Below are 16,445 nucleotides of genomic sequence, written 5' to 3' on the forward strand. Positions count from 1 at the left end.
GGACTGGTCATCTATTTCACATATGGCAATACACATGTTTCAATGCTATTCTCTCAAATCATCCCACCCTTGCCTTCTCCCACAGAGTCCAAAAGTCTGTTCTTTGCATCTGTGTCTCTTTTGCTGTCTTGCATAAGGGTCATGCTTACTATCTTTCTAAATTTCATATATACGCATTAATACACTGTATTGGTGTTTTTCTTTCTGACTTACTTCACTCTGTATAATAGGTGCCAGTTTCATCCACCTCATTAGAACTGACTCAAATGCGTTCCTTTTTATAGCTGAGTAATATTCCATTGTGTATATGTACCACAACTTTCTTATCCATTCATCTGCCAATGGACATCTAAGTTGCTTCCATATCCTACCTATTGTAAACAGTGCTGCGATGAACACTGGGGCTCAGTTCTGGTTCTCTTGGTGTGTATTCCCAGCAGTGGGATTGCTGAGACATATGGCAGTTCTATTTCCAGTTTTTTAAGGAATCTCCACACTGTTCTCCATAATGTAAACCCAGATTTCTTAAGTCATGCTCAGTGATCTGTCCACCATACAACAGTTATCCTAATGCTCTGTAAGTTATACCATAAAATATAGGACTCCTTAGAGATGGAGAAAAATCCAATAAATATCTAGCTTGACTAAACAATTACATTAAAAATATCCTGTGTTCAGTTACTTACTGATAAATAGTTCCCCTTGACCTATTTTTTTTTAAGTAAGTGAAGTGAGTTAGTCAGTTAATTACCATTTAAAGATTTATATCTAGTTCACACTGATCCAGGAAGATTTCTGTCAAAGACTAAAAGTAAAGGTAAAATCTGAAATGGTAGTAGGGCTTAATTTCTTTCCACAACCCTGAGGAGAAAAACCAAGTTCTAAAATTTTGAAAATGGCTATTCATTTACTTGCCAAATCTAAATTATATATTACATATGTGGTTTCACTATTTTATATCAGTCTGTCCCTCTGTAAAATAATCTCAGACAAACCTGCTTTGAATAGTGTCTTATTACTTCAGACTGTAGTTCAGCTGTTGTATGGAACTGATAATTGAGTTCAAAAAATGCTAGCCTAAAAAGAAAACACAACAAAAAACATAAAAATGCATATGGGTCTCACTCATGAACATGAACTGCACTTCTCAATTCTGTCCTACTGTGACCTACACAGAAAATGCTTGATTCACTGAGACAAATAGAAATTGCTCAAGAATGGCCAGGATTCAATTGTTGCAGGTTTTCCCTGATTAGCTGACAGCTGAAGAATCACCCTAAGTTTGTATGTGTGTCCTCTGTCACGTCCAGCTCTTTGCAACTCCATGGACTATGGCCCACCAGACTCCTCTATTTGTGGGATTTTTCTATCAAGAATACTAGCAGGTTGCCATTTCCTCCTCCAGAGGATCTTCCCAACCCAGAGATCAAACCCACATCTCCTCCCTAGGCAGAGGGATTCTTTATCACTGAGCCACATGGAAGCCCTCACCATCATTTTATTTATAACCTGTTCACAGCATATACCTGGATCCACTAGTTGGGAAGTTTTATGCTAAGGCTATAGTCCATGGGGTCACAAAGAGTCGGACATAATTGAGTGACTGACACTTCCTTTCTTTCATGCTAAGGACAGGACAGCAGCAAGATTAGAAATCTCATCCAATTTTTCATGTCTGCAAATCTATGTTTTTTACTTTGACTATTTCCTTTTATCTAGATTTACAGTTACCACTTTGGACTCACTGATTCTTACTACTATTCTTTTTTTTTTTTCTTTAGTTTTTTTCTTGATTCTTACTACTATTCTTAATAACAGTTCTAGGTGCTATCTGCAAAGGTCATTCTCATCTATAGACTCCACTCAGACTCTGAGTCTCTGGTCAGATACTTCAATAGCTTACATTATGACACATTAAAGTATAAATTCTTGACTGTACCATTTAAACAGATTCCTTCATTTCTGCTATCATAGTATTCATTTTCTCCTAGTTACATATGCTTTAAAGAGTCTTGATACCATAGGCCTTAAAGTAGCATCTTTAAAAGCACTACACATCACATCTTTGAGTATATACATCTTCTTAGGAATCCTTGCCTAAGTAAAAAAGGCATTGCATAACACATAAACTTGCACAGCCTCTTTTTTTCTTTTTTCAACCATGCCATATGGTGTATGGAATCTCTGGACCAGGATTCAAACCCTCTCCCCCTACAGTAGGAGCTTGGAGTTTTAACCACTGGACCACCAGGGAAGTCTCTGTCCCTCTGTATTAAGGAAATTTTTTAATAATTACTCTGCTATTTAATAGTTAAGGCAATATATTAAATTATATTTAGCCTTTGATCTGGAATTTACATACTTTTTTACTTACAAAATTTTAAAGTAAATATAAAAATGGGCTTTTTGTCAATTTATAGATTTGAATTATAAACATACTTAAAAACTACATCTTGTACATCTGTGAGAGTGGCACCAATACTCTTCAGCAAAAGATGTAAAGAACGAATTGCCATCAGTCCTTCATGCTGTTCTGAATCTTTCGGTTCTTCACCACCTGAACTCAGTGAAACACTTAAATGCAACTAAAGAAATAAAGAGATAAATATTTAAATCACTTTATTCATAATAACTCTTAAAATTCAATCTCATTCTAAATTTACTATACCATACATAAGATTTCAAATAACCTAGATATTAATTTTGATATAATTAATAAGTGGAATGTTAAAGGAATTTAAAATCTAAACAGCACCTTTAAAAATTTTAAATCCAACAATGTAATGTATGTTATTTAGCTCAATCCAATTCTTTTGGTAAACCTAGGAAAATATTAATCTTTATAAATTTTTAGTAACAGTAACAATCTAGAAGTTGAAGTTGTGGAAAATAACTCAAATATCTCCAAAATTTCTCCAAGTTGAATGTTTCAACTATTAGAATTAAGTTATCATGGTGAAAGAAAGTGAAGTAGCTCAGTCATGTCCAACTCTTTGTGACCCCATGGGCTGTAGCCTACCAGGCTCTTCTGTCCATGGAATTTTCCAGGCAAGAGTATTGGAGTGGGTTGCCATTTCCTTCTCCAGGGGATCTTCCCAAACCATGGATCGAACCTCCCGCATTGCAGGCAGACGCTTTACCATCTGAGCCACCAGGGAAGCATGGAGAAGCCAGTTAAAAACATTTTTATATTATATGCATATATGTGTGTGTGTGTGTGTGTGTGTGTGTGTGTGTGTATACATATATATAGAAGTCACTCAGTTGTGTTTGACAATGTGATCCCATGGACTGTAGCCCACCAGGCTCCTCTTTCCATGGGATTTCTCCGGGCAAGAATACTGGAGTGGATTACCATTCCCTTCTCCAGAGGATCTTCTGGCCCAGGGATCAAACCTCGGTTTCCTGCATTGCAGGCAGATTCTTTAGTCTTTCAGCTACAGAGAAGATCAGCATGGTGTACACAGTTATACAGCAATTTTCTTTAGATATTATGCAACTCATAGAAATTTTATGTTAAGAACTTACTTTTAGTTCCGTTCAATCTTCAGTTTTTAAATCAAGGTTATTTTATAAAATTATTTGAAACTTTAATATCATATATAAAAGTTTGAAAATTATCAGTCAACACTTTAATAGATAGTAAATGAACATAATGTTAGGTCAAATGTAAACATATAAACAAATACTATAGGTGGCTTTCACATATAAAAGAGTATAAAAATAAATAAAAATTAAAAGTATCATTCCTTTCTAACTTATATTTGAATGGTGAAGTTGCAGAATTTATATACTATCAAAGAACAGAACTGAAATGCTATATTCCCCAAAACTGATCAAATCAATTTGCTATTAACTAGATTACCAAGGATAATAAAAATGACTTTTATTTTCCCCCTACCTTGATAGGAGATATATGAAAGTATTCATAGAGACTGACTTGTGATGAATCTACTAATGAGACTATTTTATATTCTTCTTGGAAAGCTTCTATGTCTTTATGAAAAAGCTCAACCTATAAAGGGACATAAAATATTAAAAACTTAAGGAATATATCTGTGTAAGTATTAAGCCAATACATTTGCAATGGAAAAAACAAAAATGAGATTATGATAACAATTTTGTTCACAATACTATAAAAAGAATAAAATACTCAAATTTAGCAAAAAGAAGTATAAAACGTATACTCAAATGATAAAAACTCTCTTGAAAGAAAATGAAGATCTACATAAATGGAAAACATCCCATGTTCAAGGGTTGGAAGACTTAATACTGTTAAGATGGCACCTCTTCCAAGTTGATCTGTACATCCAATGTAATCACTATCAGAACCCTACATGACTTCTCTGAAGAAGGCAAGCTGATTCTACAATTCATATGGAACTGCAAAGGGATCGAAAATAGCCAAAACAATCTTGAAAAAGAACTAAATACCAATATTCATACTTCTCAATTTCATAATTTACTGACGTCAGACTCTTAATTATACCATATACAGAAATTAACTCAATATGAATGAAACACCTAATTTTAAGAACTTAAAGTTTAAAATGCTTAGAACACAGGGCTAAATCTTTTAACTTTGGATTTGGCAAAGGAGTCTTAGAAATGACACCAAATACATGAGCAACAAAAGAAAAAATATTTTGGACTTCAGTAACATCAAAAGCTTCTGTGCTTCAAAAGACAAATAGAAAGTGAAACACAACATAAAGAATTAGAGAAGATATTTGCAAATCATATATCAGACATGGATGGGGCTTGCATTCAAAATACATAAAGAACTTTTACAATTCAATTAAAAAACAAACCCATTAAATAACAGGCAAAAAATTTGAGCAGACATTTCTCCATAGCAGATATGCAAGCAGTCAATTAACAAATTACCAAATCAAAAGTATCCAACATAATTACTCATTAGATAAATGCAAATCAAAACCACAGTGATATATACTACTTCACACCTACTAGGACAGCTTGAATTAAAAGGACAGACAATTACAAGTATTAGTGAGATCTGATGAAATCAGAATCTTCATATATTCTGCTGAAGAGTATAAAATGATGCAGTAACTATGGACAACTGTCTAGAAGTCTTGAAATTATTAAACAGAGCTACCAACTTCCCAGCAATTTCACTCCTAGGTAAATACCCAAGAGAACTGAAAACATATGTCCACATAAAAACTTGTACAAAAATACTCACAGCACCATTATTCATAATAGCCAAATTGTACAAACAACCCTAATGTCTACTAACTGATGAATGGAGAAACAAAATGTGGTGTATCTATACAGCCGAATATTACTTGGCCATAAAAAGGAATCTGATACATGCTACAACATGGATGAACCTCAAAAGCATTATGCTAAATCAAAGGAAATACATCAAAGAGCACTATATAGTGTATGATTCCATTTATACTAAATATCTGTAATAAGAAAATCCATAGAAAGTACATTAGTGTTTGCATAAGGCTCAGGCAGTTTTCTTTCAGGGGTGAAGAAAATGTTCTAGAATCAGTGGTGATGGTTGCATAATTCTGAATATACTAAAAACTACCAAACTAACAATTTAATTGGGTAAAATGTATAGTATGTGAACTATAGCTCGATGAACTGTTATTAAAAGGAAAAAAGGTATAATTTCCTTGTCTTTATCTGTGTACAACTGACCCTTGAACAACAGAGATTTGAAGTACAAGGATCTACTTATACATGTTCCCTTCCCCCCACCCCATGCTAAATACTACGGTACTATACAATCCTCAGTTGTGTGACTCCCTGGATGCAGACCCTTGGATATGGAGGAACTAGGTGTGCACAGGGCCAAACATACATTATACACAGATTTTCAACTGAGAACAGGGTTGGTGCCCATCACCCCCACACTGTTCAAAGGTAAACTGTAGTTTGTTTTATCTTCAAAATTCTTTCTAAAAGAACAGCTGAAAAATAAAACATCTCTTATCCACCTAACAATCGTAATTTTATCATCTATCAGTTACAAAGAACATATTATATTTATTTTCCTTATCTCTTTTCTCATCAAATATCCTGATCATATCCAAATTTCTAAATTATCAATCAACACAAAAGTAACACAGGAAAATAAAATAGGAAGAAATAAGTGATGTAAACATGACTGATTATCCTCTTCCTCTTTTACTGGTTTAAAACTTTTCCTCTTATTTGTTACCTTATCTTCAGAAGGTTAGCTGTCTTGCTTCCAACTTCTATCATTTGAGTATGTGATTTCCACCAACGTAGAACCATGGTTGCAGAATAAAATTTTTTTAACTTTTAAAAACATGTTAATACATTTAAGAATGTATAGTGTTATCATTGTTTTCTAAAGTCCCCCTCTTTCCCTAAATCAATGCTACTATTTTAAGTCTCACCTCTGTTTTTTCAGTGACTTCAGCTGGTGTCATAAGTTCTGATACAGCATAGACAAATCCAAGATCTAACCTGAGATCCATTTCTTGGATCAACACTTTGAAATACCTATAAATAGCAAGGTAAAACATTTTAAGGTAAAACAAGGTAAAACATTTAAAAATTATCGATTAATTGAATTAACAAAATTATAAAAGAAAAAATATAAGACATATATTAAAACATTGACACTTAAGACTTTCTAGGTGAATGAATTAAAAACATAATGCCAACACTGTTCATAATAGAAACAAACTCAAAATGTGAAAATGCCTACAAAGAGAAAATTGATAAGTAAACTGGCACAAAGTAACACAAGGAAATATGACATACAAGTGATAATAAACTCTAGCTATATACAACAAAATAAATTAATTTTAGTAAAAATTTGAATAGAAAAAGCAAGCCCAAGGCATATATTTACAGTTCGAAAAAAATTTAATTAGCACAACTTTTGGCAAAGTAAGAAGCATAATGTTTAGCTACACATAAATAATAAACCAGTATTTTTAAAAGGGAATAAAAACAGTATTTATCTTGGTGATAGGGTGGAGGAAACAAGAAATATGGGAGTGATACGTAGATGGATGCTTCTGTCACTGTTCTGTTTTTTGAAATGGGTGGTGACTGAATTTGAATATACTATTTTCTTTCTTGTTTATAAAACAGTATGCAGTAATGATAGACAACAGAGAAAACAAATAAAAAATAAAGTAATAAAATACACATAATTCAGAAATGACTATTATTAATATCTATGTATAATTCATTTGAAGCCTTCTGACTTCTCAAGATTATGAAATAATTGATTTTTTCTATGACCTTTCTAATTTAACATTTTACTTTTAAATCTTTGACTCATCTAAAATTTATTTAAGAGTACAATTAGCTCACATATTTAAACAAAACACTGTGCTTTAAATGTACACAAAATAAACATATTAAGACACTTACTTAATACGTGATATCTGCGAATGTCCTGCAGATCTCATGACAATACTGACATCAGTAAAGGGTTTTGGTGCTGTAAAGGTTAACAAATATGATTAATCTAATGATGCTTTAAACAAAAGATAAGCATTTTCTTGTAATTTAATACACACCACAATGGACACTTAAATTATGTATTAAATCATAAGTATGAATTAAAATTACTGATATTTGTAAGATCTACCACAGTCTTAATTTCAGACTGCAGGATTGTTTTTTTTAATTATCTGTATTCACTTTTAGGTTAACTGAACCTTTTTTATTTTTTTTTTATTTTTAAACTTTACAATATTGTATTAGTTTTGCCAAATATCGAAATGAATCCGCCACAGGTATACCTGTCTTCCCCATCCTGAACCCTCCTCCCTCCTCCCTCCCCATACCCTCCCTCTGGGTCATCCCAGTGCACCAGCCCCAAGCATCCAGTATCATGCATCGAACCTGGACTGGCGACTCGTTTCATACATGATATTATACATGTTTCAATGCCATTCTCCCAAATCTCCCCACCCTCTCCCTCTCCCACAGAGTCCATAAGACTGATCTATACATCACTGTCTCTTTTGCTGTCTCGTACACAGGGTTATTGTTACGATGTTTCGAAATTCCATATATATGCGTTAGTATACTGTATTGGTGTTTTTCTTTCTGGCTTACTTCACTCTGTATAATAGGTTCCAGTTTCATCCATCTCATTAGAACTGATTCAAATGTATTCTTTTTAATGGCTGAGTAATACTCCATTGTGTATATGTACCACAGCTTTCTTATCCATTCGTCTGCTGATGGGCATCTAGGTTGCTTCCATGTCCTGGCTATTATAAACAGTGCTGCGATGAACATTGGGGTACACGTGTCTCTTTCCCTTCTGGTTTCCTCAGTGTGTATGCCCAGCAGTGGGATTGCTGGATCATAAGGCAGTTCTATTTCCAGTTTTTTAAGGAATCTCCACACTGTTCTCCATAGTGGCTGTACTAGTTTGCATTCCCACCAACAGTGTAAGAGAGTTCCCTTTTCTCCACACCCTCTCCAGCATTTATTGCTTGTAGACTTTTGGATCGCAGCCATTCTGACTGGCGTGAAATGGTACCTCATAGTGGTTTTGATTTGCATTTCTCTGATAATGAGTGATGTTGAGCATCTTTTCATGTGTTTGTTAGCCATCTGTATGTCTTCTTTGGAGAAATGTCTATTTAGTTCTTTGGCCCATTTTTTGATTGGGTCATTTATTTTTCTGGAGTTGAGCTGTAGGAGTTGCTTGTATATTTTTGAGATTTTAACTGAACCTTTAAATCAGTGATTTTAAACCAGAAGTATACATTAGAATCATCAGGACAACTTTGTGAAAATAGACTTCATGGTCTTATTGCTTTATTTAAAGGTTCTAGTGGCTTTTAAATTAGGAATTTACAAACTTGTAATCTTTTAAAGAAATTAATGTCTCTAAAAATTATATATACATTTCTAATCAATCTTTTCTTCAGTATTCACTCAGTTTTATTGAAGTTAGTTGAGTACTTCCTGGTCTTTTTTCAAGCCACTGAATTTTCCAATGATCCTATAGAAACTAAACTTGAGAAGGGTTTCACTTCATACTTTTATAGTAAAATAAATCAAATAGCTAATACAACCATTTTTATGGCAATCTAAAAATAGAAACAAACCTGAATCCAAGGTGACGGACTTGGGCGGTTTAATGGGATAAAACACGAATGGAAATATAGCACCATGTATTTGGTTTTGGATCTAAGAAACAAAAAGGTCAGTATATTAATATGTTAATTATAGAATCTGACTAGAATAACAAAATTTAAGAAGTAGAAGGCATCAAACACTCTAGTCCAACAAACTACAGACAAAACAGACTGTGGGAATACATTTATTGTATTGCCATATTTCTTTAGAATATGATTTGAATATCTTTTCAAACTTACCTGTATTCTATAAATTTGAATTCTAAACGATGACTGATGTGCAGATGTGCTATATTCTACTTTTAATGCTGGAAGATAATTTCTTCTTATAGCTATTACATGTGGCTGCAGAATTTTCATGTTAGAAGCACCAGGTGTGAAGCGAACCTGAAAAATATGCCCACCGCCCCCAACAAAAAAAAACCCACAGAATTTCTCTTTATTAATTGACTAAAGTTAGAAATCTGTACCAAAAAAGTTTTATGATAATATTAATTTAAATAGTAGGCTAAATATTTGATAAGATTTGGATTGAGATCTTTATATCCCATACACATGCAACTCACAAATATTCATATAATATTCACAAAATATTCATATACCCCTGGTAACTTGATTTTATCACTTTTTATATAATTTTTTTTACTTTATTTCTTTAACTTTTACTTCACTAAAATTCATCAAAAAATAAAGCAATATAAGAAAAATAACTTTAAAAATAAAGCAAAACAACTTAGATCATCAGCACTTAAAAAAGTCTGAATCTTAAGACAGAGAACTATTCCTTTAAAATATTCTATATAAAGTACGTATAAGATTCATTGTTTTGTAAGCAAACTTGTCTTTCCTTAAAAACGAACTCATGGTTCATCTAATTACAACAGATAGAAATTAAAACTTCATATCAGTACTTAAAAATATTACCAGAATGTTGGTGTCCAACTCAATAACCTTATCTTCTGATGGTGAAGATTCAACATATTCCTTAAATTCCTTCTCTAACTTCTCAGTGTGCTTTACACTCATTGGCTTCCATCTTGCCTTCTTCCTGGGCTTTGTCTCCCAAACCACATCAGAACTTATATATGAAAGCAAAAATCATGGTACTAATTTATAAACAGTTTCGTTTTAACTGGTTTATTACATGAATTACAAAACCGTCAGTGAATTTTTGCATATCTCTAGTTGTAAGCAAGCACATTTTAAGTTTAAAAACATGAATTCATTCAACCAATACTTATTAAACTCTTATTCAGGCACTATTCTAGGTGGCAGCAATATTATTAGGGAAAGTTTCTGCCATTTTGGAACCTTCTTTTACCTGAGGAGAGACAGACTGACACTAAACAGTAAATTAGCATATTTCAATATATTAGGAGGTAAACATGGCTTTTGAAAGAAGAAAAAGCAGATAGGTTAAGGAGGATCTAGAGTACTGGGATATGCAAAGTGGTGGGGGTTGCAGTATCAAAACAGAATGGTCATTGGAGGTGTCATTAAGAAGGTGAGATTTCAACAGCCTGAAAGAAGATGGGGTAGTTATCCAGGCGGACATTTCAGGTAGAGAGACAAGCTAGAGCAAAGACTACAAAGCAGAGCATGCCATAGCACAGGACAAGCAAGGGGGCTTGGCATGCTTGGAATACACTAAGAGTAGAAGATGAAGTAAGATAGATAATGAGAGGCAAAACAATGTAAAGCCTTGAGGATATGGTAAAGACTGAGTTTTATTCTGAGATGAGAACCCATTGAATGATTATGAGAAGATAATCAGCAATATGATCTGACTTAAGGTTTAAGAATAAACTGTGTGATGGGATGGGAAGCAAGGGAAAAAAAATAAAGGATGAAGACTAGGACAGGAAAACTTGTTAGGAATGTAATACAGTAAGCTAGGAGAAAAATGGTGATGGTTCTGCCTAGGGTGGTAAGACTGAAGCATTACAAAGTGGTCAGATTCTATGTGTGTTCTGAAGCAAGATCCAAAACAATATTTTCAGATAGATTAGAGGGGGTAAGGGCAAATAAATTAGGGGGTAAGATAAAGAAATCAAAGATGATTCCCCAGATTTTGACATGAGCAACTAGAAGAATGCAGATGTCATTACCTCCAGTGGGAAAGAAGGTTTTGATAGAATGAGGAAGGAGTTTGGTTTTACCTACTATAAAGCTTAAGAAGTCTCTTAGATATCTAAGTAGAGATTTTATGTAAGCAGCTGGACAGACAAGTCTGTCCAGAACTCAGAACAAAAATCTAGCCGAAGATACACTTCAAGAAGTTTTCTGCATATATATGGTATTTGAAATCATAAAACTGAAACAGAGAAGAGAAGCGGACTCAGGTCTGAGAGCCTCAAGATACCCAATATTAAGCAGTTGAGAAAATGACAAGGCACCAAGAAGTGTGACTAAGAATGCTGGAACAGAAAGAAAAACCAAGGCGGTGAGCTATCCTGGAAGTCAAGTCAAAGAAACTGGGTCAAGGAGGGATCTGTGTAGAATGTTAGAATGTTATAAACTTAAGCAACATGAAGACTGGTAATTGTACAATGCACCTGGCAAAACATAGGTCTCTGGTGCTCTTATCAAGACCAGCTTTAAAAGCCTGTTCAGAACTGTTAAGAAAAAATGGGTAAAAAAAAGAACTGGAGAGAGTGAAAATATTTTTTTAAATAGATAACACTTCTAGTGAGTTCAGCTATAAAGTAAAGCAAAGAAATGTACAGTAGGTAGCAGGGAAAGTAGGTTCAAGAGAATTTTTTTAGTTGAAAGATATTAAACTTATTTGGACAATTCAGTAGGGAGCCAAAAATTATTGAAGTAGGACAGAGAAAGAAGAGGATTGCTGGGTCAGTGTCTCAAGAGGCAAGAGTGAATGAGATATAGTGCAAAAGAAGAAAAATATGTTTAAATAGGAGCACATACAATATATCTATGATAAGTGGGAAGTATGTTGCTGCAATATATAGGTAAAAAATACTGGTACATAGGAAGCTGAGATGTTGGGAGGAGGTCTTTGGAAGTTCCTTTTTGACTACATCAGTTTACTTGGTGAAACAAGACTCAAGGCACTGAGCTGAGAGAGAATGGGATTTAAAAAGAGCCAAAATGTGAAATGGGCTTCCCTTGTGGCTCAGCTGGTAAAGAATCCCCTGCAATGCAGGAGACCTGGGTTAGAACCCTAGGTTGGGAAGATCCCCTGAAGAAGGGAAAGGCTACCAACTCCATTATTCTGGCCTGGAGAATTCCATGAACTGTATAGTCCATGGGATCACAAAGAGTCTGGCTCAGTGATAAAGAATCTGCTTGCCAATGCTGGAGACTTTAAGATGTGGGTTCAATCCCTGGGTTGGGAAGATCCCTGGGGAGGAAATGGCAACCCACTGCAGTATTCTTGCCTGGAAAATTCCATGGATAGAGGAACCTGGCAAGCTACAGTCCATGGGGTCTCAAGGAGTCTGACAGGACACATGCATGCAAAGTGTGAAATAGTAATAGAGGAGAGAGAGTGAATGGAACAAATCTTATTTACTAAAAAACCACTGAAAGACTTAAAGACAAATTTAAAAATCTATCCACATTCTAGGGACTTCCCTGGTGGTCCAGTAGTTAAGACTCCATGCTTTCACTGCAGGGGATGCAGGTTTGATCTTTGGTCAGGTAATTAAGATCCTGCATGCCATGCCACATAGCAAACACACACAAAGGTGGGAAAAGAGGCTCCTGAACAGCTTCCAGTTTCCACACCTCAAAGAAAAATCTATCCACATTCTAAAATCACTTCACTCATTCTGTTTAAGTATGTAAATTATTTAATTTTATTAATTCTAAAATTTCTTGTTCTCTTTCTTCTAAAATTTATGTTTTCTTAATAAACAGAAAGATAGAAACCATGTACTAATTCCCTTTGCATTCACATCATTTAGCATAGGAGACAGCACGTTAGGTTTCACAGGCTTAAAATCTGTTGTCTATTTGAACTTTCTATTTCAGTAATAAAATATTTTTTGAGAACAATAAAAATTTCTAAGAAAATAGTTTTAACATGCTTATTTATTGATTTGGCTGCACTGTTTGGCACACAGGTTCTTAGTTCTCTGACTAGGGATCGAATCTGTGCCCCTCCAATGGAAGCGCTGAATACTAACCACTAGACTGGAATTTCCTTTAATATGCCTTTTTAAATGGCATAGTTACCATTCAAGAAGTTAGGGACATTTCTAGACAAATTTACATAGAAAAACGAATTCAAATCTGTATCATAAACCTTTAATTTATATGTCTGAGAGTTTAATTCAAGAGATTAAAACATTATCCTTGTTATGCAAACTGGAATCTAGCAACAGTCTCAAATTAGGCAGTACTATAAAAATACTAATTTCAAGTAGTTACGAACAGAAACATTAAGTGCATAAAGGAAAGAAGAGAGTTTTACTGGTGATGACTTATATGGGAAATGGTAAATACAATATTAACTTATTAGATCTTAAAGTGCCAAGATCAAAGTAGAAAGTGATTAGAAAGTAAGATGTATAGAGTGGGGAATACAGTCAATAATAATGAATAATTTTTGTATGGTCACAGACGGTAATTAGACTTATTGTGATCACTGTAATAAACAGAAATACTGAGTCACTATGTTATGTAACAGGAACTAACACAGTGTAGCAAATCAAACACGCTTCAAAATAAACTCATAGAAACAGGTGGTAATGAACAATTAAACATTTCCTTGTGACATGTTAAAGAAAGAAAATATACTTTTAATAAGTTGAATAATTCTAATTTTCAGAGAGTTGGGAAAATAACATGATGAGAGATGTATAAATCTGATTTTTGGTATATCTTTATCTTGAAAGGCAAAAAAAGTATCAAGGCACTTTTAAATTAGCATTACCTTTGATTAGTATCACTGAATAGTCAAAACAAAATTTAATTCATTTTAGACTTTACAATCACAATTCTTAATGATTAAGAACTTACACTTAAATGTATCCAAATTCTAATACATCTAACCTTGTAATGCCAATATAGGCTACTTCTTGCTTTGTATAATTGTTGACAAGAGAAATCCCAACATCTTGTAACGCCAACACAATTTCTTGCTCTGCTAACTCTGCTTTCTCACTTTCATATGTCACTTTAAATACTCTTGGATCTTCAGTGAATAAAATTATGCGTTGTAAGCCTTCAAAAAATGAAACTAAATAAATGGTCGTTTTCCCCAAATTTATAGGTGTCATCATATCCTGAAATAAAATCATCAAAAAAATAAGAAAATTAGGGTTTGGTCCCAACCAACATGAAATCTACATTCCACACTTGAAAAATGAGAATAGTAATGGTAGCTCCTTCATAGGAATAAAATAAATTAACAATTGTGTAACATTTTGAAATTTACATAATTCAAATTAGTTAATGAAATTTTTTGCCATAATCATTATGAAGTCAGGAAGACAGGTAAACTTTTAATATCATAGTAAAATCTAATTAGTCTTCCTTTGTAGGCTAATTAGTAACACAATTTATCTTCTCTGCCTTATTACAACACTAATCAATGTGTTATGCATTAAAAGTTGTTTAGTCAGAAACTTCTATTCCTTTTCAGAGGTGAACTAAATAAGATAAAAGAATATTTGACACGCCAGTTGCATGCTCTACAAAGCACAAATACTACAGGGTTAATACTACAGAAAGACTTTCTATATAAGCATTGTGCTGATATCAGGGTCTTGAGTTTAAAATAATTAACTTCTAATAGTTAACTGTCAGCCATTAATTCCTAGTTAATGAACATTCTGATTAAACAAGGTATTATAATATACAGTACACATTCATGTTATAATCCACTAAAATTAAAAGTAAGTTACTATAGTCATGTTACTTAAAACACTCTCTAAAATACAACACTCTCTAAAATACAATACACAATACTAAAACTACATTAAGATGTAAATAAGCAAATTTCCAAGTAATTCTGAAATATTTCTGTTATAGTGGATTACAAGTTTATCTTTGCAAACTTCAACTATCATTGTGATATAAGTATGCAAAAGTACTTATTGAAGCTGAGGCACCAATACTTTGGCCACCTGATGCAAAGAGCTGACTCATTTGAAAAGACTCTGATGCCGGGAAAGACTGAAGGCAGGAGGAGAAGAGGACAACAGAGGATGAGATGGTTGGATGGCATCACTGACTCAATGGACATGAGTTTGAGCAAGCTCAGGGAGTTGGAAATGGACAGGGAAGCCTGGCGTGCTGTAATCCATGGGGTCACAAAGAGTCGGACACGACTGAGCAACTTAACTGCACTGAACTGATGCAAAGGTACTAATCGACATGTTAAATAGCTTATTATTTTTAATATTAAAATGAATTATTTTTTAAAAAATAAATCTAATAATCATGAATTTAAAAAATAAAGTTAGGCCAATCATGGGCAACTCTCTCAAATACATTTAAACAACACTGGACTTCACAAGAGCAACACTGGAAAGACAATGGAAAAGTACAATCAATATTCTAAAAGAAAATAACTCGGAACTCAGAATTCCTTACTCAGCAAAAGTATTCCTCAGTGAAGAAAAGTACAAGAAATAAAGATGCTTGAAAACAAATGAAAACTACTAAATATCACCACCAACAGAAATTCACTCGAGCAAATTCTACAGGAGGAATTAAATACCAGCAAGAGTAAAATGATCCAAGATGAATGTATGAGGAAAGGAATGTTATACAAATAAAATGTGAGAGAAAACATTTTACAAAATTCAATATTCAGGAATAATAAAAAATTTTGGCAAACAAAGACTACATGAGAAGTTCTTTAACCTCTTATCAAACTTCCCAAACACATACCAAACTTCAGCAAAGATCACACTTAAAGGTAAATGTTGATGTCATATAACATGAGACCAGAAATAAGGCAAAAATATATGTAAACATCAGTTTTATTAAACAGGACAGAGAGATGCAAGCCAGTCCAGTAAGGCAAAAAGAAATTAAAGATGAAAGGACTGAAAAGGAGAAAACAAAACTCTCATTATTTTTAAGTGTCATGATTGTACATGTGGAAAAATAAAAAACAATATTAATAAGAGAATTCAGTGAATTTTCTGGATTAAAAAAAAAATCAATACACAAAATGCCATTATACTCCCATATGCTAACAAGCTTAATTTTAAAAAGATATCATGGGTTTCTGTTCTGGCAACTGATGACTAGGTGGTCTGAGACAAACCCTCTTGCTAACAGCAAAAAGTTGGAAAACATCTAAAAAGGAAAAATATGTGTCTGAAAAGACAGAAAAGCTTCTAAGAT

General features: G+C 33.5%; 1 protein-coding gene across 3 annotated transcripts in view; it reads right to left on the bottom strand.

Moving 5' to 3' along the window:
• Window positions 1-16,445, bottom strand: part of VPS13A (vacuolar protein sorting 13 homolog A) — a 283,496-nt gene that overhangs the window by 40,607 nt on the left and 226,444 nt on the right. For all 3 annotated transcript variants that reach the window (XM_005892982.2, XM_005892984.3, XM_005892985.2), the window contains exons 54-62: window positions 14,139-14,371; window positions 10,047-10,200; window positions 9,363-9,509; window positions 9,093-9,174; window positions 7,393-7,462; window positions 6,402-6,507; window positions 3,902-4,015; window positions 2,440-2,585; window positions 996-1,077 (exon numbers count right to left, since the gene is read on the bottom strand). In XM_005892982.2, the coding sequence (XP_005893044.1) occupies window positions 996-1,077; window positions 2,440-2,585; window positions 3,902-4,015; window positions 6,402-6,507; window positions 7,393-7,462; window positions 9,093-9,174; window positions 9,363-9,509; window positions 10,047-10,200; window positions 14,139-14,371 (1,134 nt within the window). The remainder of the gene's footprint in view (window positions 1-995; window positions 1,078-2,439; window positions 2,586-3,901; window positions 4,016-6,401; window positions 6,508-7,392; window positions 7,463-9,092; window positions 9,175-9,362; window positions 9,510-10,046; window positions 10,201-14,138; window positions 14,372-16,445) is intronic.

This window comes from Bos mutus, chromosome 8 (genome assembly GCF_027580195.1).
Source record: "Bos mutus isolate GX-2022 chromosome 8, NWIPB_WYAK_1.1, whole genome shotgun sequence".
NCBI lineage: Eukaryota > Metazoa > Chordata > Mammalia > Artiodactyla > Bovidae > Bos > Bos mutus.